We start from the raw sequence: 24965 nt of genomic DNA on the forward strand, positions 1-24965 counted from the left end.
CTAATACTATGTTCGAGTCCCTGCGACTGCATATCTCGCGACTGTTCGACAGTTGGACCATATGCAGGGATTGCCTAACAAACAGTCATTCCCTGCATGTGCTATGGTTGCCGAATAGTCACCAGCCATGCAGCCACTGGGACTCAAACATATTATTCGAGCACGCCGAACACACTCTGTTAGCACCCGAGCATGCTTAGATAACACCTTACCCCAGCACCTTCGCTCATCACAGTTGGTGATGGCACTTATAGAAATCTCGTGCCCTCTGTGCTTTCTTTTCTTTTTTTCCTGTGTTGCATTTTTTTAAATCCACAACACGTCAATTTTCCATATGCATTTTATTTGTGGATTTCCCCCTTAGATCTTAATTAAAATCTGCAGGTAAAAAAACGCATGCAATCAACATGTGACTGTATCAATAACGTTTTATCAAAACTATTTGATAAAAAAAAAAAAATTGACCACTGTGGGTCTAAAGACCTTATGGAACCATGTTTTTGTGGTTGTTTTTTTTTCCCTTTAGACTTCTATGGGGAGCCTAAAAAAAATGCACATAAAGTCGCAATTGTGCCGGTGTGTGCGGACTTACAATGTTTATCAGCACAACAAAAGCATTTAAAAAATAAAATAATAATAATACCGCATTAAATCTGCAACAAAAACGCATCCGAAAAGAAGAAAAGAAAAATCGGAGCACATTGCACAGTATGGTGCGAATACCAAACGTAATAGGAAACAATGCAAATGGGAACGTGGCCTTAGACCAGATATCAGATAAGATTGATAAGAAGACTCCCTATTTGATATCCATATCTATACATCAGCAATCCAAGAATGTACATGATACTAATACTAAGCTATACTAATAAATTAAGGGGGTAAATGAGATCAGGTAATGAGTTTATGAACCCAAGAGCTGAAATGACGCAGGTTAGACGCATGGTCTGCACGTGTGGTGAGAGTCCGTCGCATGGGGAGGGGCGTGGCTTCCAGGTGAGCGTGTAGCCACACCCCTCTCCCCGTGTGCCGGGCGTGGCCTGTGCAGGTGAGGGAAGGAGAGAGGACTGCGGCACTTACAGGAAGCGCTGAGGTAGACAGCCACGTACGGGGGGCACGGAGCTGAGGCGGGTGAGTGTCCGTGCCGGGCAGCCATGGCGCTGCTGTAGGGTGGCACTGTGTGCCCTGTGGCTGGCACGCGTGTGCATGACACTGGGTGTATGGGTGGCGCTGGTGTGACTCACACAGCTGCCCACCGGCCATTGCAGGGTGCAGCACACTGTATGTGGCCATTGGAAGTAACCCCTTATTACATGCACCACAGGCAAGGAAGCTTTAATGGTGGCGTAAAAGTTTAAAGACCCCCCTGATAAGCCTTGGCATCATCAGAAGGACTGTCCCTCCACATCTGGGGAAGGTTTGGGCATGCTGTGAGCAGTGGGACCCCCATCTGTGCCTTGTCGGACAAACTGGTAAAAGAAGAAAACCCTCTGACATGTCTGTGGAAAAGCGTCTGAAGAAGCTGGAGGACTTGGTTCTCAAAGGTCCTTATGGAGGTGACTGCGATTCCCTCAGCGTGGAGACCCTCCTAGACGTGATGATCTGTCTGTGCCAGGAATGTAACGTCCCACCGCTGCGACGGGACAAGAATGTGACCGAGTTCCTGGCCTGGGGTAAGAGACCGCCGTTACACCTAGACATTACACCTAGACATTACCCAGTGTGATTGAAGGCTGACGTTGGGGTGACCCGATTTGGGGGTTACCTCTAATATTTAATTTTGGGAAAATGTATATTGACCTGCCATGATATCAGTAATCAACCCCATGCGGAGATCTCCTACCATCTCGGGTCTTAGGGGCCAAATAAATCTTTTGGGGACCCTCTAGGCGCCAATTTTCATGTGCAACCCCTGTGCTATCTATAGTTACACCCCTGCATCAACTTCTTAAAGGGGTTTACCAAGAATAAACAAGTCATCTCTTATCCACAGGCAAGGTGATAACTTGTGGATCAGGCCACTCGCACCAATTGGCAGGACAGGGAACTTTGATCACCATTAGACTGGAGCACACTCCACCACGGCTTCATTCATTCTCCATGGGGCTGCCAAGTGCTAGCACTATACTCATTTTTTTTTCTTTAGCAAGCCCCATAGAGAATGTAAGAAGTTGCAGTCGGGGGTCCACCTTGCAGGTCAATTTCGTGGTGGACAAACATTCCCTGATCTGACGGTGGTACACTCGCCTATCCACAAGTTATCACCTGCCCATCTGGTGATTCCTTTACCCTTGACAGCATTTTTTTACACAGTTTAAAGGTTATGCCCTATCCACAGGATAGGAGCTAACGCTTCAATCGCTGGACCACCATGACCTCCACCCATCTCCAGAACTGGGACTCTGAAGAACCATAGCTGAATGGAGCAGAGGTCAATCATGTGCACTACTGTTCCATTTATTTTTAATGGGATCTCTGGAGATTGCAGCGTGTAGCACTCGGCTGATCTTTGCCGCTCCTATTAGATTGAATGGAGTGCCATTGCAAATGCCCCATTCCGCTGGGGCTCTTAAGATCCCTGTTTCTTGGGGGTGGTAATGGTTGGACCACTAGCAATTTGAAAGTTATCCCCTATTCTTTGGATAAGATATTACTTTCAGAGTTGAGACCACTCCTTTTTAAGTTCCAAAATTAAGTTAGTTTTAGGGAAATGTCCCCAAAAAAGTTTTTTTTTCCTGGGGGACCCTAAATCACCGTTTATAATCCGTCACATATCTGCTTTATATTAGAAATGTAACGTAAAGTTGTAAATGTAACGTAAAGTTGTATCAACTAACTTAGCAGGGTTAGGAAAATAGATGTAGTTCTGTTTAAACAAAAAAAAGTGAATTGGTGATAAACACAAATGAAGTTCATGTTCATCCATCTTTTGTTTCCATCTAATCTAATGCATAGTAGAAAACAAACCTCTCATTGACCTCTATTGGATTATGCTATTTAGTTTAAAAAAAAAAAAAAAAAAAGCATCAGCAGCTGATGATAAAGGGTGTTGTATATGATGGAGCAATGTGCACTATGCCCATTGTTCATATAGTCTTTGTCCTATGTAGGGGCAGAGGCAGACAGAAGTGGGCCCCTGTGCCAGGACAGTATACGGGGCCCCTTGTAGTCTAATATTTCATCACAATCCACCCCCTTTGTGTCTGTGACAGAAGTTGTGGAGGTGGAAGTGGGCCCCCTAGTCCCATGCATTGCTATGAAACATCATTTAAGTCAGGCTATAGAGGAGAATGTCTAAAATATTATTACATGTGGCATTACAATACTGGTTGTGAATAATAATAATATACATGTGTAAGTTGTCGATTTACCGCCGTGTACAGTAAATCTACTGTAGTTAAAAAGAAAAGTATTGTTTTCCTATGATGGCTCAGCTTATTTAAGGGGTAAATCAAAGCAGCTAGCAGGGTGTGACATCTTGTCATGCTGTGACATCACCGTCACCCAACCTGTCCCCTTGACCACAGTTTGGTATCGGTATCTATGAAATTCACCTGGGACAGACTGGTCTGTCTGGCTTTCTCTATATCTTGTCGTTGTTTGTTGCCCACGTTTGATCTTTTCTTTTGGACGGTCATCTTCAGTGTCACTACAGGAGTCTCTGCTTACCTTGGTGTCTGCAGGGAATTTTTAGTTCCGTGGTAGTCATGTGCTTATAGGGGGTTAAATTGAGCGTGGACGAGTATTATGGTTAATATATTGCTACTGTGGTATAACAAACTCAATTGCAAAAAAATTAACTTATTTACAAACATGGGTCTGAAACTCAGTGCATGTATTGGTCAATTGGGGATGATACATTTTGTTTATTTCCAATGCTTTGCTCGTCTCATCGTCTTTGACAGTGACGTGTCCATGGATTATCATTAGCCAGATCTATGGTTTTGGCATATTTATAGTCAGTAACTATTGGTATACACGTAGCAAATATACTTTAGAACCCACCTTTACGAAAGAAAAATACATCATGGTACATCTGCAGAAACTATTTGGCACCACTCTAGCTTGTCAGAATTGTAATGCAAAGGCATGGCTTTAATGGCGCTGTAATATAGATTAAATTGATACATTTGGTGAAGGAATGCGCATTGTTGTTGTTCTCCTTCTATAATCATCATTTGGAGTTTTCTGCTAATTTAGATTTCGGTGCTCAGGGGCCGGCCTATGCTATCGGGTTTCTCCTCCTTGTCTGTGGTTCCTCAGCCTGCCTCTAGTCTATGAATGACCTGCCTCATCTGCTTGAAATCTCCAGAAAGTCTCAGGGAGCTGGGGAATCACAGACAATGAGGAGAGAACTCAGTGCACAGTCCGGCCCCTGTGCACCAAAATCGAATTTGTCGAAAAACTTCAAATACCAACTTAAAGAAGAATTGCAAAGTTTCTTTACCAAAGACATCAATTTAATCAATATTGCAGTGCCATTACAGCCAGGCTCAGACTGACCAAAAGGGGAACAGGTGGTTTTCCCCAGTTGGCCCCTGTGCAGGAGCAAGTCATTTCCCCCTAACATAAGCATTAGCTGGCCTAACGCATTGGATACACTATGTACAGACAAATGTAGCATTTCATCATTCATCCAAGGAACAACCTGGTTTATTACTGTATGTAGAAGAACAGGTACATTTGTGAATGAAGGAAATTTTATATTTGCATGTAGCTGAATAGTGGGCCTTCAGGGTCAACGTTGCTGGTGGGTCCTTGCCACCCCAGTCCGACACTGATTACTGTCTTTACTTTCGATAATCATGCTGATGGTTTCTTTTTCACCCATTCATGAAGGAGCCCTTTTTCATTTTTGCATCTGTTTTTTGCTCCCCTTCTTCCCAGAGCCATAACTTTTTTTATTTTTCCGTCAATATGGCCATGTGAGGACTTGATTTTGGAAGGACAAGTTGTACATTCCAACAACACCATTGGTTTTACCATATCATGTTCTCCAAAATGGGGAAAAAATTCCATGTGCGGTGAAATTGCAAAAAAAGTGCAATTCCATAACTTTTTATTTTTTGACCATGTTTACTAAATGCTACAACTGACCTGTCATTATCATTCTCCAGGTCATTGCGAGTTTGTGGACACCAAACATGTATAGGTTCTTTTTTTTTTAAGTGGTGAAAAAAAAAAATACTAAGTTTGTGTAAATAAATAAATTGCGCCATTTTCCGAGACCTTAGCGTCTCTATTTTTCGTGATCTCGGGTTGGATGAGGGCTTATTTTTGCGTCCTGAGCTGACTTTTTTTTCATTGATACCATTTTGGTGCAGATACGGTCTTTTGATCGCTCGTTATTGCATTTTAATGCTGGAACGCCTGTACTCCATCCACTGTGTAGGGGCTGTACCCTGGTACTGCAGCTCAGCTAATATTGACTTGGCTTTAGCACCGTAGACGAACACTACACATTGTACCTTGCTGTGATCTTCCGGTGGTTGCTTCACCAGGTGTCCACTGATTGGTGGGGGTGTCCGACTAACTGTAAAGTCACGTGACTGTTTTGTTTTGTTTTTTCCTCCATCTGAGAAACGGTCCCATTATTCTGTTCACTTTGAGTGTCTCTAATTTTTCAAGGATGTGGAGAGAAGGGGGGGGGGGGGGGGGTGTAAAAAGAGTTTCACCACCTTCTCCATTATGTCAGTTTGTGACTGCACTTGGATGTCATCCGAGTGCGGTCCAATGTTTTTCACCGACTCACAGATTTGCATTGCCGATTATTAATTTTTTTTTTCTCTTCTTCTAAAACACCCTCCCCCACCCCACACTCGGTCCTAGGAATATATCAGAAGCATTGGCAGCCTCATAAAATAGTACACACACTCATGATATCTGTGAACTCCACGGATAGCACTCATGAGAAAATTGATTATGTGCATCCTGACAATAGGCCATCAATGTCTTGGTCCTGGACATTCTCTTTAATTACTTCTGTGTAGGAGGGGGGGAATATGCAGAAATCTATAAAAATTCAGTACGGCAGCACACATTTTTATATTCCATTAAAGGACTGCATACTAGCACAGGGGTGGACATATCATTGGTGCAACCCATGCAACCGCACAGGGGCCCAAGATGTAAAGGGGCCCATTTAATCCTCCAAAGCAGGTGGTATTTTGCATTATGATAAGCTATTGGGCTGCAAAAGGCCCATATATTCTTGCAGAGGGGCCCTTCTTAGGCCTCTTTCACCCTTCCGTCGGTACGGGTCCTTCGTTATGCGTCGGGCCAACGTACCGACGGACGTTGTGAAAGTTTTGCACGACGTGGGCAGCGGATGCACTTTTTCGACGCATCCACTGCCCATTCTGCAGTCCAGAGAGGAGGGGGCGGAGTTTCGGCCGCGCATGCATGGTCGAAAATGGCGGACGCAACGGACAAAAAAGTTCACTTGAACTTTTTTTGTGACAACAGTCCGCCAAAACACGACGGACGCGACTTGTGGCCATCCGTCGCTGATACAAGTCTATGGGCAAAAAACGCAACCTGTGAGCACATTTGCAGGATCCGTTTTTTGCCCAAAACAACGGATTGCGACGGATTGCTAAAAGCGCAAGTGTGAAAGAGGCCTTAAGGTACCTTCACACCGAACAACTTAACAACGATAACGATAGCGATCCGTGACGTTGCAGCGTCCTGGATAGCGATATCGTTGTGTTTGACACGCAGCAGCGAACAGAATCCTGCTGTGACATCGTTGGTCGGAGCTAGAAGGCCAGCACCTTATTTCGTCGCTGGCTCACCCGCTGACATCGCTGAGTCGGCGTGTGGGACGCGGATTCAGCAATGTCTTCACTGGTAACCAGGGTAAAATCGGGTTGCTAAGTGCAGGGCTGCGCTTAGTAACCCGATATTTACCCTGGTTACCATTGTAAATGTAAAAAACCCCAAACACTACATACTCACATTCCGGTGTCTGTCGAGTCCCCCGCGTCCGCTTCCCTGCACTGTGTCAGCGTCACCGCTGTGCTCTGCTTTACGGCCGGCCGGCGCTGACACAGTGCAGGGAAGCGGACGCCGGAGGACTCGACAGACACCGGAATGTAAGTATGTAGTGTTTGTTTTTTTTACATTTACACTGGTAACCAGGGTAAACATCGGGTTACTAAGCGCGGCCCTGCGCTTAGTAACCCGATGTTTACCCTGGTTACCCGGGGACTTCGGCATCGTTGGTCGCTGGAGAGCTGTCTGTGTGACAGCTCTCCAGCGACCACACAACGACGAAACAGCGACGCTGCAGCGATCGGCGTCGTTGTCTATATCGCTGCACCGTCGCTTAATGTGACGGTACCTTTAGTCTGTTTCCGCCATTGTACTAGCACATGAGGTAGACAAGCTTCACACAAACAACTGGGAGACCTGATCACAGGAGTCCAAGTCAAAGCAGAGGGTCACAATAAATTAGTGAGTGCTGTGCAATTTATTCACAGCAAGTATTACAAAAAAAATAATAATAATATTCTGCATGTTTTATTTTTTATTTTTTTTATTTTTTCCCCCATGCCTCCATCATTGAGTGACTGCCTGATCTCCTTTTCTATGAGTTAAAATTGGTTTGTACATGGAATCCCAAATGTTTCTACTTTAGTTCTCAAGTGTGTTGCTCTAAGAAAAAAAGTTTCTGCCGCCTGTCCTTCAAGTGATGTGACAAAGCTTGTTTTTCAGGTAGAACATGTCCATGCAAAACCCTGGAGAATGTGCACTGCTCTTACCAACTTCTTGAGGCCCTAATGAAAAAATGTTTTGGATTTATGGCAGCGTGACTTTGTAGATCAGATGCATGTAAATAGGCTCTTACCATCTGACTCTCATAATAGCAGGATACCTCTTAGGAAGATTTCACAGAGTTAAAGGGCAGTCCAAAGTCAAACTGAGACTGCGGTGCGATAAAATGGACTTGCGTTATGCAAATGTCTGTTCAGAAGAACATATAGTAGTTTAATATGATTATGGGATATTCTTATTATGTTGAAGCATATGTTGGTGTTTCTCTGAGAAAATGCTAGAATAATTATACTTGGAGAGATGTCTCTCCATCTTAAATGGAACCTTTCAGGCCCTCAATGCCGCACAGGGTCAGACGTACCTGGCCGTAGGGGCCCAAGAGCTAAGGGGCCCATCTACCTCCAAAACAGATGCAATTTTGCATTTTTTAGGGGCTCTTGGGGTTGCAAAGGGCACATATATTGTTCTTGCACAGGGGCCAGCAAGAATAAGACTTTCATTGCTTGTTGTTGCATAACTATCCTGTTATGTATTGGCAAGAAAAACTCAATCACTCAATATATGTACATTTACCAGGACCAGACCAGCGGAGCATCTGTTCCCCCAGCTAGTCCTTTTATTTTTCTTCCTGTCCTCCTCACATCTACATTTCAAGTGGGCAACATCCTGCACTGAATAGATGACTGGGACAGTGAAGAAGTCATTCACACCGGGGGAGAGTGATTCTAGGACCTGAGGCCTCACTAGTCGGGGTGAATAATGTCCCAATGGACTTGTCTTGGATAATTTTCATATAATGAGTAACCCTATATAAAAGCCTTTTTTCCTATCGCCACGACAGCACCTTTACGAGAGAGGGGATCCGCCCACCATCTGGACAGGAACCTACAGGATTTAAAGGGGCGGTCCCCCTCACCACTCCAGTTTGGGTTCCTGTCCTAGATTGGAACACAGGTGCTAAACCATGAAGGTTTATCCTACCCAGGTCCTCAGCCTCTATGCGGTGTCTGTGGGAACGGCAGAGACGGGGTCGCTGGAAGCAGCGTCGGGGGTGTCCTGCTTGCAGACCCCCCCTCGTCTGGCCATGTGGAGCACGTCCCAGGAGTCGGGCAGTGCCGTCCTGGATCTCAGTATAGAGCGCGGGTTCAGCGTTCTCACCGGTGCTGGTGAACCCGGAAGTAGTTCATACACTTCCGGGGTAAGCCGGGGGAGGAAGGGCAGCTGCGTTTATGAAAGAGCGGCGGCTGTGGAATGACCTGTGCGGCAAGATGTCCTCAGTAGTGGACACAGAGCACCCTCAGGAAGAGGTGCTGGAGCAGCGCAGCAAAAGTGGTAGCAGCCGCTCAAGGAGTAGCAGCGGTGTGGTACAGGGGCAGCAGCATACGAGTGCCCTAGCGTCACGGACGGATTCATCTCCTCCAAAACCGGTATTCATGGGATCAGCCTTTTGGTGAGTGTTTAAAGTACACCTGGTGCTGATATGGTCCGATGTTTTGTGCTTTGTTTTAGGTTAAAAAGACATCGAAATCTAAACATAAGCAATGTGCATTATGCACAGTTCCAATGCCTGATAGCTATAACCAAAGGCTTTGCCAGGCTTGTACTTCTCGGACCTTAGAGGAAGAGGCTCCCCTTCGTTCATCAGACCTCAGGGCGGTCATCAGGGAGGAAATAAGTTATTCCCTTAGAGGCAGTCGCCATGAAAGATCAGTCAGGGACGTATCTCCTGCATTTAGCCCGTCCTTGCAAGAGGGTGAATGTTCTCGCTCCTCATCGCCATCCTCATCGGATGAAGAGGGAAGGCCATGTTTTTCAGTAGAGAATATGGATGTATTAGTCAAAGGAGTTCAGGCGACCATGGGGATTGCTGAGAGCAGAGAACCAAAATCTGCGCAAGATATAATGTTTGCAGGCTTGTGTCCAAAAAGTCGTAAGTCATTCCCGGTAGTGGAAACAGTTAAAAACCTTATTAAACGGGAATGGGATAAACAGGACAAAGGGTTTTTACCGTCAGCTGCAAAGAGGAGGTATCCCTTTGATGATAACGACTTAGCTGAATGGATGAAAGTCCCTAAAGTGGACGCGGCAGTGGCTTCTACATCTAAAGCAGGTACCTTGCCACTGGAAGATGTGGGGCTCTTAAAAGATCTGTCAGATAGGAAAGCGGATATGTTTTTGAAAAAGGTTTGGGAGTCGTCATCAGGAGCATTCAAACCTGCAATCTCCAGTACTTGCACGGCCAGATCGGTTATGGTCTGGATAACTCAGCTGGAAGAACAGCTGAAATCCAAGGTGCCTAGGGACAAGTTACTAAACTCCCTATCTCGGATACGAGAGGGTGTGGTGTATCTAGCAGATGCATCAGTGGATTCTCTGAAGCTTGCAGCCAGATCGGCAGGACTCTCAAATGCTGCTCGCCGAGCTCTATGGCTTAAGACCTGGAAGGGTGATCCTCAGGCAAGAGCTAAACTTTGTACTATTCCATGTAGGGGTGAGTACTTGTTTGGCCCCGTACTGGATGACATCCTGGCTAAGGCTGAGGATAGGAAGAAGGGTTTTCCTAAAGTTTTCAATCCTACCTTTAGGAATACCTTCAGGAGATGCTTCCCATACCGAAGACCTTACTCAAACCGAAATTGGGAGTCGACGGAGCCGAAAAAGAAAGGTTCAGACTTTAATGCCTCATCATCTTCTTCGAGACGTAGACGAAACTACCGTTAAAACAGACCTCCCAGTAGGGGGCAGATTAAAACATTTCTATACTCGGTGGGCCAGAATAACTTCCAGCAATTGGGTTCTGGGTATAGTTAGGTCAGGGTTAAAATTAGAATTCCGGGAAACACCTTCTAATTTCTATATTTTGACTGCCCCTAATTCCTTAGATCAACAAAAGACCCTGGAAAAAGAGGTTCAGATGTTAAGACAGAAGAAGGTTATTGTAGAGGTTCCAAAAAATCAGGAGGGGGAAGGGTTCTATTCCCCCTTAATTTTTAATCTCCAAACCAGATGGATCCTTTCGAACCATCATAAATTTACGGAGGCTGAACAAATTTCTACAATACCATGCCTTTAAGATGGAATCAATTAAAACGGCGACTAAACTTCTTTTTCCCAGGTGTTATATGACAGTCCTGGATCTAAAGGATGCGTATTACCATCTGACCATTCACAAGGGTCATCAAAAATTCCTCAGAATGGCTATCCACTGCCACTCTGTGCAGTCTAAGTTGGTGGCTAAATATAGAACATTTGGCAAAAGGAGTACACTGGGGAATAGTACCAGACAACACGGTTACAACCGATGCCAGTCCAATAGGATGGGGAGCTCACATAGGAGATGTTTGGACTCAAGGGCAATGGTCGCTTTTAGAGACCCAAGAGTCCTCAAATTGGAAGGAGCTTACGGCAGTAAAAAATACCCTACTCAGGTGGCTACCATTCCTGCGGGATTCACATGTAAAAGTCCAGTCAGACAATACAACAGTAGTAGCATACCTCAACCATCAAGGAGGGACAAGGTCGGGGTCTCTAATGAACATCACCACAGACATACTCGACATAGCCGAAGCTCACTTTTACTCTGTCAGCTGTTCACATTCGAGGGGAACACAACACGGAGGCAGATTACCTCAGCCGTCATTCTCTACGTCAGGGAGAATGGGTGTTAAGTCGACTAGTGTTCAAGCAGATAGGGAGTCTGTGGGGGTTACCCGGAATAGATCTGTTTGCCACGAGGGAAAACAGACAGACCAGGAAGTTTGCATCCCTTCGGGTAGCGGACAAACCTTGCATAATAGACTCCTTACAGGTTAGTTGGGATTTCGCTCTAGCATATGCATTTCCCCCAATATGTCTGATCCCTATAGTTTTCAGGAAGATCAGGGAGGAGAGGGCGAGAGTGATCTTAATTGCCCCCTTATGGCCCAGGAGGGCATGGTTCTCCTTACTCAGAGCAATGTCGGTGACTGACCCCTGGGTGTTGCCTATGAGTCCGGAACTTCTTTCCCAGGGTCCATTCCGTTACCCCAATGTGGAATCTCTGCATTTGACGGTGTGGAATTTGAGAGGGAGTTATTAAAGAGGAAAGGGTTTTCAGATGCTTTGATATCTACCCTTTTAAGTAGCCGAAAGAAAATAACTACTAAGATCTACTCTAAAACCTGGAAGAAGTTCCTTGCCTTTTACCAACATCCCTTAACGGACAAAATTCCAATTCTGGCTATTCTGGAGTTCTTACAGAAGGGCTGAGAATTGGGTTTGGCGGTTAATACCCTTAGAGTCCAGGTATCAGCCTTGGGGGCATTATATAACAGCAATGTGGAGGGAAATAGATGGGTATCTAGATTTATTAAAGCCACTGAACGTAGTAACCCAGTTCACATTCCTAGATTGCCGCCATGGGATTTTTTTTTTTTATTTAAATAGGTTTTTATTAAGAATAAACAAAGAGCATTACATTTCAATAACTTTTCAATTTGTTACATACAAATTTTCTCATTTTCATCAACCCCAACAATCCCAACATCCCCCCTCCCCAAAAGACAGCTCAACTTTATTGCAGCTTCTATATCTGCCATTAATGTTATACCATCCCACTTATCTCAGTTGTGACCACTTATTCATCTAGTAATTTCAACCATTCAAAGGCCCTCAGCTCCCCATACATTTTTCCCCCACTATCCCAACTCAAACCACGGAGACCACATTTTATCAAACGTTTCTATTTTCCCGCGTCTCCTGTAAACCCCCTTTTCTAGTTCGAGACCATGTTTAACATATTGGAGGAATTCCCTCCTAGTAGGCGGATCCTCCTTAATCCAGTTCCGTGCTATCACTTTCCGAGCCATATATAGTATCCTAGCAATTGCTATCTTCCAGGCATTTTCCACTCCAATTTCATCCACATAGCCCAGTAAACCCACAATCGGGTCTCTCGGGACCCTACATCTATATGCACCTTCCACTCTACTCAGAACCACCAACCAGAAACCAGCCAGTCTTGGACACGTCCACATCATATGATATATTCCTGCATTCTCAGACCTACATCTCGGGCACTCAGAGTCAGCACGCAGCCCCGCTTTATAAAGAATTTCCGGAGATTTATAGACTCTATGCAGAATGTAAAGCTGCGACAGCCTGTACGGTTCGCTTAGTGAGACTCGTGGAACCCACTCCAGCACCGACTCCCAGGTCTCATTCTCCATTGGGCCTAGATCTCTTTCCCATTTAGCTCTCGCTTTTATAGGAAAGTCCAACAAATGTGTATGCAATAGGTCTTTATACAGGGTGGAGATAACTCCCCTTGTAGTCCCGTCACCACATACATATTCCAATACAATGTCTTCTTGAATTCTGAGTCCAGCGTCCCTGTTTTGAGCTCCAAAAGCGTGTCTCATCTGAGCATATTGATATTCCCCCGAGGGTTTTAGCCCGAATTCTGCCTGCAACTGGGAAAATGATTTTAATACTTGTTGTTGAATTATCTGACTAACATAACAGATTCCTTTTGCCTGCCACTCCGCCAGCACCCCCAGAGCCGCAAATTCCACTAAATTTTTATTAAGCCATAGCGGTGTGAATCTAGTCAATTCCGTAACTCCCCGAATATGCTTCAGTCTGTTCCACAACTTATTTATCAGGAACATGGTTGGATATAATTTTCCCAAAGCTCCCAAGGAGCCATCCTCCAAACACTGCACCACCGGGCGTCTGCTTGTCACCCCCTCCATCAATTTTTGTACCGCATTTGAAGACGCCACCCGCTCCCAACCCTTCAAATGCTGACTCTGAGCTGCAAGAAAATATAATTCCGGATTGGGGAGAGCCAAACCACCATCATCCTTGGGTCGCTGAAGCGTCTCCAGGCTAATACGTGAATATTTCTTTCCCCATATCAAACTTCTAAAAAGGCCCTTAATCTGACGAAATTTCCCACGTGGGATCCAAACTGGCGCGTTATGGAGAACATATAATAATTTAGGCATCAAAACCATTTTAATAAGGTTGACCCTTCCTACCACCGACAGGTGTAACTTATTCCACGCATCAACTTTCGCCTTTAGCACTCCCATAACAGGAGTCAAATTCCTTTGTAAATATTCCGTAACTGGCACCGAAATCCATATCCCAAGATATTTAAAATGAGATGCAACCTTAAGCCTCCCCTCTCCCAATAACTCATTCTCATTCTCTCCCACACCATCTACCTTGAATAAGACCGATTTGTCCCAGTTTATCGTCAGTCCCGACCACAAACCAAATCTCTCAATAATCTCAATGGCTCCTTTCAAAGATTCATCCGGATCAGCCAAAAACAACAAAACATCATCCGCGTACAACGCTATCTTTTCCTCAACCTCCCCATATTTAAACCCAGGGACCCCCTCAGATTGCCGAATCTTGGCCGCCAATGGCTCCACAGCCAGAGCAAACAAAAGAGGCGAAAGCGGGCACCCCTGTCTTGTACCCCTAGCCAGCTTTATGGGTTGAGACAGTTCCCCGTTCACTCTAATTCTAGCTGTCGGTGATGAATATAGGAGCTGGATCCAAGACACAAATTGCGGCCCAATACCCATACACTTCAGCACCCGCCATAGATATTCCCACTCCACACTGTCAAACGCCTTATGGGCATCCAAAGACGCAATGAGCCTCCGACCACAGTTATCAGAACTCAGCTGGAGATTCATATACAGCCTCCGCAGGTTAACCGCCGTAGATCTATCAGGCATAAAGCCAGACTGATTCGGATGCACAAGGCTAGTGATGACACCAGATAGACGAGAGGCCAACACCTTAGCTAAAATTTTAACATCTATGGTTAACAAAGAAATTGGACGATATGACTCAGGTTTTCCCAGATCTTTATCTTCCTTCGGAATAACCACTATAATGGCCTCCCTCATAGAGGCCGGCAGACACCCTTGACACCTAGCTTCCTCCAGAACCGACTTTAATCTAGGAATCAACACGTCTTCCAAACTTTTATAAATTTCGGCAGGCAGCCCATCAACCCCCGGCGCCTTCCCATTGGTCATGGATTTCAGTGCCCGACTCAGCTCCTCCTCAGTGATAGGGGCTTCCAAGCTCACTCTATCCACTTCACTCAACGTCGGTAATTCCAGACTCTCCAAGAAAGTCACTACTTCTCCAACCGACCCCTCTACCCGGGAGGAATATAAGTCCGCATAGAAGTCCGCAAAAACCTTTAAAATCTCAGATGTCTCAGTAACCCCGTTTCCATCAGCAGCTGCTATTGAATGGACAAATGAGGAGCCCCTCTGAGCAGAGGCCACCAGCGACAACATATGGCCCACCGTCTCTCCCTCCTGATAATAAGTCACCTTTTGAAATTCCCGCTTCCTTTCAGCTTTACTCAAAATAATTTTTTCCATTTGATTTTGCGCTGTTTTCAATCTCTTCCCTGCCTCAGGAGTTCCTAACACTACCATTTCATCTTCTGCAGCCCTCAACCCATCAACCGCCACCCTCTCTGCCTCCCTCGTCCTCCGCTTACACCTACTGATGTCCCTAAAGAGTAACCCTCTCAGATAGGCCTTCATTGCATCCCAAACAATAATAGCCTCTGTACTCCCTTCGTTTAGAACAAAGAATTCCTTTACCTCCTGTCCTATACATTCCAAATCTATACTATGTAACCAATGAGGATGAATCTTCCATTCTCTCCTGCTTGCGGCCTGCGCTCTCGTCAATCCAAGCTCCACCTCAATTGGACTGTGGTCCGAAAGTGCCCTCGGCAGATACCGCACCTCCCCCACCATTGTGTCCAACAGACGATTACCCAATGCCATATCAATTCTGGATAACGTAGCATGAGCTGGAGAATAACATGAGTACCCTCTCTCTCCAACATGTCTAACTCTCCACAGGCATCATACCAATTTCACCGACATAGGTTCCAAATGGTGTCTTGTGCCCCCCCGACCTATTCTGGGTGTTCTTATTTTTATCCCAAAAGTCATCGCAAATATTATTCAAGTCTCCAATAATTAACAGTGGCATCGGTCCCCATCGTTCCACTCTTTCCAGTACCTCTCTAATCTTCCTACTTGAATAGGGAGGTGGAATATACATTGCCGCAACACACACCCTCACTCCATACAACAAACAGTGTATTACCACATATTGACCATCCACATCCACACATACCTTCACCTCTTCGTATTGCACTCCCACAGGTACTAAGATTGACACACCTCGCGAGTACGTCGAAAAGGTAGAATGATATCCCTTCTGAATCCATCGTCTATTTAGTACATCCACCCTCTCCCGTACCAAATGCGTCTCCAGCAAGCATATCATAGAAGCCCGTTGGTCTCTTGCATACTGTAAACTCGCAGCTCGCCTAGACTTATCCGCCAGACCTCTCACATTCCAGCTAAGTATCTTAAAGCGGCCTCCCATCATGTGACTCATCATCTAAATTTTTATCATTACACTTGATCGTGAGCTGTCTAACTTCCCTCCCCTCCCCTGCCCAAGCCCCTCCTCCCCCCCCTATCCCCCCCAAAACAAAACATTCTATCTCTTTTCAAGAGTGGGGCGCCATCACCCATTGCGAACACTCTTGCTAACGATATCATCTCAACCCGCCTCCAGCTACTGATTATAACCAGATTTGGCGCCATTTTCAACAGAATAAAAGATTCCAACTTATATTAAAGTGCAACAGTAAAGGAAGTAAACAAATTTTAAGTACGCCGCAAACCTTTCCTCCACCTACCCAGCAGCCCCGATAACAAACCCAGGCCATTTAATTATAGATGCCCATCTCCACCCACAAACTTTCACATCTCTTTAGCAAATACACCGTCAATCACAGTTCACTTTCCTTTTGACAGTAAAATATCTCCCAACCGGATCCCTCCCCTAGTTCAATCTCCCTTTCCTTTAAGTCTCTTAGCATGGATGTCGATCCACTGGGTAGCGTCCCCCGGCATCTGAAAAAAGTGAACCTTATCAAACGCGACCACTCTCAGACGCGCTGGAAACATCATGGAGTATTGCACCCCCAGTTCCCTCAACCGTCTCTTGATACCCGTGAACATCATTCATTGTTTGTGGACCATAGCGGAATAGACAGGGTAAATAGCAATTCGTTGACCTTCAACTCTCAAATCCGTCATATCTCTAGCCTTCCTCAGGATAATGTCTCTGTCTCTATAATTAAGGTTTTTTGCCAGCATGGTGCGAGGATTCGCTCCAGGGACAGGTGGTTTCGGCGGGATCCTATGAGCTCTCTCCACTGCAAAAACTTTTGTCAGCACTGCCTCTCCAAAGGTCTCCAGCAGCCAGCATTCAATATATTCAGTGGGATTTCTTCCCTCTGCTTTTTCAGGGATACCCACTATACGTATGTTGTTTCTTCTGGACCTATTCTCCAGATCCTCGTTCTTTGCAGCCAGCTCTGATATTGCTTGAGCAAACTTTTTCTCAGCTTTTTGCAGCTGCACTATATGATCTTCCGCAGTGCTCACTCTCTCCTCAACCTCCCCCACACGCTTGTCTATCTTCTGCAGGGCAGCGTTTATTTGAACAGTGTCCCCCTTAACATCCTGTATCTGCTGGGTCAGGGATTGTTTGCATGAAGACACCAACACAAAAACGTCTTAGGGTACCGTCACACAGTGCAATTTTGATCGCTACGACGGTACGATTCGTGACGTTCTAGCGATATCGTTACGATATCGCAGTGTCTGACACGCAGCAGCGATCAAGGATCCTGCTGAGAATCGTACGTCGTAGCAGATCGTTTGGAACTTTCTTTCATCGCTTGATCACCCGCTGACATCGCTGGATCGTTGTGTGTGACAGCGATCCAGCGATGCGTTCGCTGGTAACCAGGGTAAACATCGGGTAACTAAGCGCAGGGCCGCGCTTAGTAACCCGATGTTTACCGTGGTTACCAGCGTAAAAGTAAAAAAAAACAAACCGTACATGCTCACCATCTGATGTCCGTCCGGTCCCTTGCAGTCCGCTTCCCGCTCTGACTGTCTGCCGGCTGGAAAGTGAGAGCAGATCACAGCGGTGACGTCGCCGCTGCACTCTGCTCTCACTGTACGGCCGGATCTCAGTCAGAGCGGGAAGCAGACTGCAAGGGACCTGACGGACATCAGATGGTGAGCATGTACGGTTTTTTTTTTTTACTTTTACGCTGGTAACCACGGTAAACATCGGGTTACTAAGCGCGGCCCTGCGCTTAGTTACCCGATGTTTACCCTCGTTACCCGGGGACTTCGGCATCGCTCCAGCGCCGTGATTGCAACGTGTGACCGCAGTCTACGACGCTGGAGCGATAATCATACGATCGCTGCGACGTCACGGATCGTGCCGTCGTAGCGATCAAAATTGCACTGTGTGACGGTACCCTTAGAGTGGGCTCTGCACCTGGCACACCATCTCCAGATCCCTCTTCTACCACCGCCATGTTACTATCTCCGCTCCCCTGTTGTACCTCCTGTTCTTCTGCTGGGCTCTCCTCCTCCTCCTCCGTGTCAGCTCCCCCTTCCTCCTCTGCCTCCTCTGCAGCTTCAACTCTCGCATATTGCTGGAGCTTCGCCGCTGCCGTCATTCGTCTCTGGCATGCAGCGTTCTCCTTCTCCGCCTTCTCCCTTGCATCGGCGCCATCTTGGCCAGCGCCTGCCTCTCCAGCTCCGGCGTCTTTCTGCCTTCTTCTGGTCATAATCACTGACCCCGGGGCTGCCGCCGCTCACCGCCGCACTTCCTGGCTCCTCCAACAGCCGGTAAGCACCGATCGAAGCCGAACACCGGCCTTAAGCAGGATTTTATATAAACTCAGCAGCCGGAGCTCTCAGCCACACGACCGCTCACATGGACATTCAGGCCACGCCCCCGCCGCCATGGGATTTAAATTTAGTTTTGGATGCTTTAACAGAATCCCCCTTTGAGCCGTTAGATTCTGTCTCCATTAAAAATTTAACTTTAAAAACAGCCTTTCTAGTGGCCCTGACTTCTGCTAGGAGAGTGAGTGATTTGCAAGCATTGTCGATAGACCCCGCTTATTTGATGGTCTTTCTGGACAGAATAGTGTTGAAGCCAGATCCAGCATATCTACCAAAAGTAGCTTCCAAATTTCACAGAAGTCAGGAAATATTTTTACCATCGTTTTGTGATAATCCAGTTTCACAGGAAGAGCAGAAATGTCATATGCTAGATGTTAGAAGAACAGTGTTAGAATACTTGCACAAAACAGAACCTTGGAGGCAGAGTAGGGCTCTGTTTGTTTCCTTTCAGAATCCAAGGAAAGGGGCGAGTGTAACAAAAGGGTCTATCGCCAGATGGATAAGAGATGCAATATATCTTGCTTATACTGCCAAAGGCCAAATACCACCAGACGGCATCAGGGCCCACTCCGCTAGAGCCATGGCTTCATCCTGGGCGGAGAGAGCGGACGTCTCCATAGACGTGATATGTAAGGTGGCAACGTGGTCATCTCCTTCCACCTTTTATAGACATTACCGTCTTGATCTATCATCAAAGGCCAATTTAGACTTTGGCCGTTCAGTACTTAGTGCTGTAGTCCCTCCCAGGTGATTGATCTTTGAAAGTCTCTCGTAAGGGTGCTGTCGTGGCGATAGGAAAACCGGTTTTTACTTACCGGTAATAGGATTTTACAGAGTCCACGACAGCACCCGCACATTCCCCCCCGGTAGTTAATCACTGGATTCCTGCACTCTTGTGGAAGGTGTGCCTTTAGTTATCACTCTTTAGAGGTGATGGTATTTATTAATGTTTAAATATTTATGATTGTGTGCTAACTCAATGGCGGTGTCCCTTATACTCTGAAACACAAACTGGAGTGGTGAGGGGGACCGCCCGTTTAAATCCTGTAGGTTCCTGTCCAGATGGTGGGCGGATCCCCTCTCTCGTAAGGGTGCTGTCGTGGACTCTGTAAAATCCTATTACCGGTAAGTAAAAATCGGTTTGCCATGTATAATAGGAGCATTTCAGAATCTAAAGAACCTAATTACAATTCAAAAATAGGACCATCATGGCAGTTTTGGGATCTTGTGGGACATTACAGGTTCCATTTAAAGAGTTATTCCAATGTCTTCGGTAAGGGGCACCACTTTCCTGCCTCCGATACCTTCTTGTCCGATGATAGGAGCGCGTTGTGGTCCTGATTGACCCAGTTGCACGCACATTATTGGTGCAACCACAGAGGGGCCCAAGAGGCCAGGGGGCCCACTTCCAGCTCCAAAAAAAGTGGAATTGTGCCTTCTGATGAGTTATTGGACTGCAAAGGGCCCAAATATTGTTCTTACTCTTGTCCGTCTGCCCCTGGATTGATCGTTAAGACCAGTCTCATGGGTGCTTCTCTGGCCCAAACTGTGCTCTCTACATGCATTAAGCAGAGGTAGCTTTGCCTCTGTAGCATTGGAGGAACGGCGTAGCCCTGAAGCGGTTTGGATCCAACAATTTTGCTTGTAGGTGCTGCATTCCTTGCCTAGGAGACCAGCCACCTCTGATAGACTGCTGCACTGGTTGGTACCCTTAACAATATGCAAAACATAATAATCGAAAAGAAAAAAAAAGTTAGAGCTAAATTGTCGAGTTGCCTATATTTACAAGCATGTTCCAATTTTACGCATTAAGGCCTCATTCACACGTTTGTGAAAAAATGGCACCGGTATCATCAGTGTATCCATTTTTTTCCAATACATTTCTTCAGTGGTTTTCACTGATGTATAAAAGAAATTACAAAGCTTCTCATACACTTTGTGGTGCAGCCAGGATCATATTCCTCACCATCCGTTACACCGATGCCTCTACCTTGTGCCAGTCATTACACTGGTTACCCATCCACTCCAGAATCCAGTACAAAACTACTACCCTCATCCACAAAGCACTCCATGGCTCAGCACCACCCTACATCTCCTCTCTGGTCTCAGTCTACCACCCTACCCGTGCCCTCCGCTCCACTAATGACCTCAGGTTAGCATCCTCAATAATCAGAACCTCCCACTCCCGTCTCCAAAACTTTACACGTGCTGCGCCGATTCTTTGGAATGCACTACCTAGGTTAATACGATTAATCCCCAATTCCCACAGTTTTAAGCGTGCCCTAAAAACTCATTTGTTCAGACTGGCCTACCGCCTCAATGCATTAACCTAACTATCCCTGTGTGGCCCATTAAAAAAAAAACAAAAAACATAATCAGGTTCCTCGCATCATGTTCTCAGGCTGGTTTCACACTTGCGTTTTGATCTGCAACGTTTTTATCGAAAAAAACGCATGCGTTTTTTTTCCTATGTTTAACATTAAAAACGCATGCGTTTTTTTTGTACGCGTTTGGCCGCGTTTTACGACGCATGCGTTTTTTGCTGCATGCTTTCTTTTGCAGAAATGCAACATGTAGTAGTTTTCATAGGCGTTTTTTTTGCCGCAAAAGAAACGCATGCGTTCATTTGCGTTTGATTTGCGTTAAAAAATACATTGATGTCTATGGAAACGCATGCGTTTTTGCGTACATGCGTTTGCTTGCGTTTTAAACGCATGCGTTTTTATAGAAAAAAACAAGAATACACCCTGATAAGCCACCCCCCACCATCAGGGTGATAAAGGGACCCTAACCCTAACAATATGACAGTGAATACTCTCCGAGTTTATATTTTTAGTACTCTATAGCAATACCGTATATCTTGGGGTGTCCACTTTGAACAAAGCTTTTTATTAGAAGAATGTCCTGGTCTCCAGGTCAACATAATAGCCAATCCCTATGGATCCCTTGGGTTAGGGTTAGGGTTAGGGGTAGGGTTAGGGTTAGGGTTTGGATCCCTAGGGGTAGGGTTAGGGGTAGGGTTTGGATCCCTAGGGTTATGGTTAGGGGTAGGGTTAGGGTTTGGATCCCTTTATCACCTTGATGGTGGGGGGTGGCTTATCAGTGACCTGGTGACCATGACATTCTTCTAATAAAAAGCTACCCCTAACCCTAGGGATCCTAACCCTAACCCTAGCTAATTCTATTAATAGTGGGTTTTCTAGTTGATTTTGATGATTGGCAGCTGTCACACACTTCTCAGCATGCGTTTCAAAAACGCAAACGCAGGAAAAAACGCATGTAAACGCGTCAAAACGCCGCAGTTTTTTTTCTGCATGCAAAAACGCATGCGTCTAAAAAACGCAGCGTTTGCACGCGTTTACATGCGTTTTTTCACCACCTGCGGTTTTTTTTTTACAAACGCTGCAGATCAAAACGCAAGTGTGAAACCAGCCTCATACACTTTATGCAGTTAATAGCACTCTGTGTCGGCACTGCTACACACTTAGGCAGTTAACTGGTTCAATGCAGCTTTACATGAACACCCGAGCCTTACACTATGGCTGGTCCAAATAACTAAAGCAATTGTTACCATCCACCTTTCGTGTCTCCCCTTTTCCTCGTAGTTTGTAAGCTTGCGAGCAGGGCCCTCATTCCTACTGGTATCTGTTTTGAACTTTGATTTCTGTTATGATGTAATGTCTATTGTCTGTACAAGTCCCCTCTATAAGTTGTAAGCGCTGCGGAATATGTTGGCGCTATATAAATAAAAATTATTATTATTTATTATGGTGTTAAATATGAATGGCACATGGATGCCATCCGTGTGCTGAACGTGGTGGGGGTTTTTTTGTGTGTTTTTTTTTTTTTTTTTTTTACGAGGCCATAGACTTCATATGTGCTGCCAGAAGAAAAAAAAAACGGAAATGTGTATTTAAACAAACACACAGTGGTTGCAGACTTATCGGTTTTGACCGGACAACCCCTTTTAGGCCGGGTACTACTGGAGGATTCTCAAGTACTATGGTACGACAGTCGGACCTTGGCACCATTGCTTGGCCACTGATGTAAATGTGGATATTTCTGTATCCTACATGCAGGAACATACTTGATTTTATCATTGTTAAAGAAGGTAGTAGTATGGACATGGGTAAATAATATGATGATAAAGCACATTGTGGGTGTTTTCAGACATGCCGGTTACTGTTTATCTTATAATTAGTGGTGTCCCTGTTTGCTAATCACTTGTTAAGATATTTTTTTTCAGCAGCTGACGCTGCTTATTAAACGTCAATTAGTATGAAAACCGGTTTGATTATAAGTCTGTGTATTTTTACAGAGTATATAAAAGTGTACCTGGGTGTATACCTGTGCACAGATCTGATCAGTTTAGTACTTCCCATACCACTCCTCAACGTTGATATTGCAACATCAAGAATCAAAAGTCGAGGAATAATGAAAATGAAGATGATGAATAGACATGTTTAATATAGAAATTATGGAAATTATTATTTTTTATTTTATTTTTTTTAAAAAGCTCCGTATATAATAAGTGTCACACGCAGAAATCCCCGGACTTACAGCCTTGGTTTCTATTAGTGGGGCTATTAATGGCGGCTTTTAGGAATGTTCTCCTGCGCTGAGTGCACTTGGGCATGGAAATCCTCAATATGTGCTAACAGAAGCTCCTTTTACAAGTGCCAGCCAATACCATTCCAAATTTGCTCGATGGGAGACAAGTCAGGAGAAGCTGTAGGCAATGGTGGTACATTTAGGCCATGCAGGATGCTCGCAATAGCACCAGCAACATGCGGCCCAGTATTTGTCATGCTGAAGATAAAGGGAAGGGGAGGGACCTGCCCTACCCTACTGGTTCCATTGTCAGCTCAAAGCAATAGATGATGAATTCGGTGGCTCAGAATCCGAGTTGCGGAAGGTCCAGAGGTATGATCACACACAAAGATGAAACATAAATGCAGTTAATTTTATCAGAACGTTTCGAGGTTTTCAAACCTCTTGATAAGGACAAAACCACAGTGTTGGTGTACCAGGAATCAAGACTACAGGGGTTGGGCTTCTGTACATTATGCCATTCCATACCATATGGGAGTTGAACTGGTGTGACATTTCCTTGTGAAGGCCACTTCCTGGCATTGTCCACATGGTCTCCAAATCAATCTCCAGCTAGCATTTAGTCCAAGATAAATGTGGTACTCATCGCTGAAGATCATAGACCTCCATTCTAGCCTCTGGTCTCCAGCCATCAGTCTCCATCAAATGTGCTATTGGCTTTACATTGATTTGGTTGTGGCATCAGTAGTACGGCCAGTTCTCCGATGTGTCTCAGGGGCTGATTTTCAACAATATGCTAGGCTGCATGTTGATAGTGCTACAGTGAGTAGCCTGCGTGGCCTAAACATACTATCATGGCCGTCAGCGTCTTCAGACATACAGGTGCTTCTGACAAAATTAGAATATCATTAAAAAGTTAATTTATTTCAGTTCTTCAATATAAAAAGTGAAACTCCTATATTATATAGTCATTACACACAGTGATGTGTTTTTCTGTTAATGTTGATGATTATGGCTTATGTTTTTGATGAAACACAGTGGACCTACACCATAGATTATGGAGTTCATCTTTACCCCTTCAGGGATCATAAAGGGGCCGACAATCTCTCTCCCCATGATTCCAGCCCAAAACATTACTCCACCTCCTCCTTGTTGGCGCCTTAGCCGTGTATTCATGGGGTGTCCATCAACCAGCCATCCTCCACTCCATCCATCTGGACAATCGAGCGTTGCACGGCACTCATCGGTGAACAAAACAGTTTGGAAGTCAGTCTTCATGTATTGTTTGGCCCACTGGAGCCGTTTCTGCTTGTGTGCAGTGGATAGAGGTGGTCGACAGGATGGCTTACGCACAGCTGCAAACCTCTGAAAGACCCTGCATCTTGTTGTTCTGGGGACGTTGGAGGCACCAGCAGCTTCAAAAACTTGTCTGCTGCTATGACAAGGCATTTTTGCAGCTGCTCTTTAAACCTTGCGCAATTGCCTGTTGGAAAGAGTCCTCAATTTTTCGTTATCAGTACGCACACGTGTGTGCTGGGAATCTGCTACATACTTCTTGATTGTGCGATGATCACAATGAAGTGTCTTGGCAATGTTGATTGTAGTCATGCGTTGACCTAAATACTCCACAATTTGTTGCTTCTCAGCAGCCGACACATCCTTTTTCTTTTCCATTTTGGCAAAAAATGTAGGCTGCTTAATAATGTGGAACAGCCTTCTTAAGTAGTCTTACCTTTATTTGGACACACCTACCAAACTAATTTGAACAGGTATCTGCAATTGCTTTCAGTGATATAAAGAGCCCTGACACAC

General features: G+C 45.4%; 1 protein-coding gene across 2 annotated transcripts in view; it reads left to right on the forward strand.

Moving 5' to 3' along the window:
* Window positions 1-1056: 1056 nt before the first annotated feature.
* The window catches only part of CDC42BPG (CDC42 binding protein kinase gamma), a 193137-nt gene continuing 169228 nt past the window's right edge, over window positions 1057-24965 (forward strand). The window contains exons 1-2 of one of the 2 annotated variants that reach the window (XM_077287754.1): window positions 1057-1131; window positions 1325-1673. In XM_077287754.1, the coding sequence (XP_077143869.1) occupies window positions 1496-1673 (178 nt within the window). In that variant the 5' untranslated portion in view covers window positions 1057-1131; window positions 1325-1495. Of the gene's footprint in view, window positions 1674-24965 lie in introns of both variants that reach the window. The other variant, XM_077287753.1, reaches the window with a different exon arrangement.

The sequence above is a fragment of the Ranitomeya variabilis genome, chromosome 2 (genome assembly GCF_051348905.1).
Source record: "Ranitomeya variabilis isolate aRanVar5 chromosome 2, aRanVar5.hap1, whole genome shotgun sequence".
Classification (NCBI taxonomy): domain Eukaryota; kingdom Metazoa; phylum Chordata; class Amphibia; order Anura; family Dendrobatidae; genus Ranitomeya; species Ranitomeya variabilis.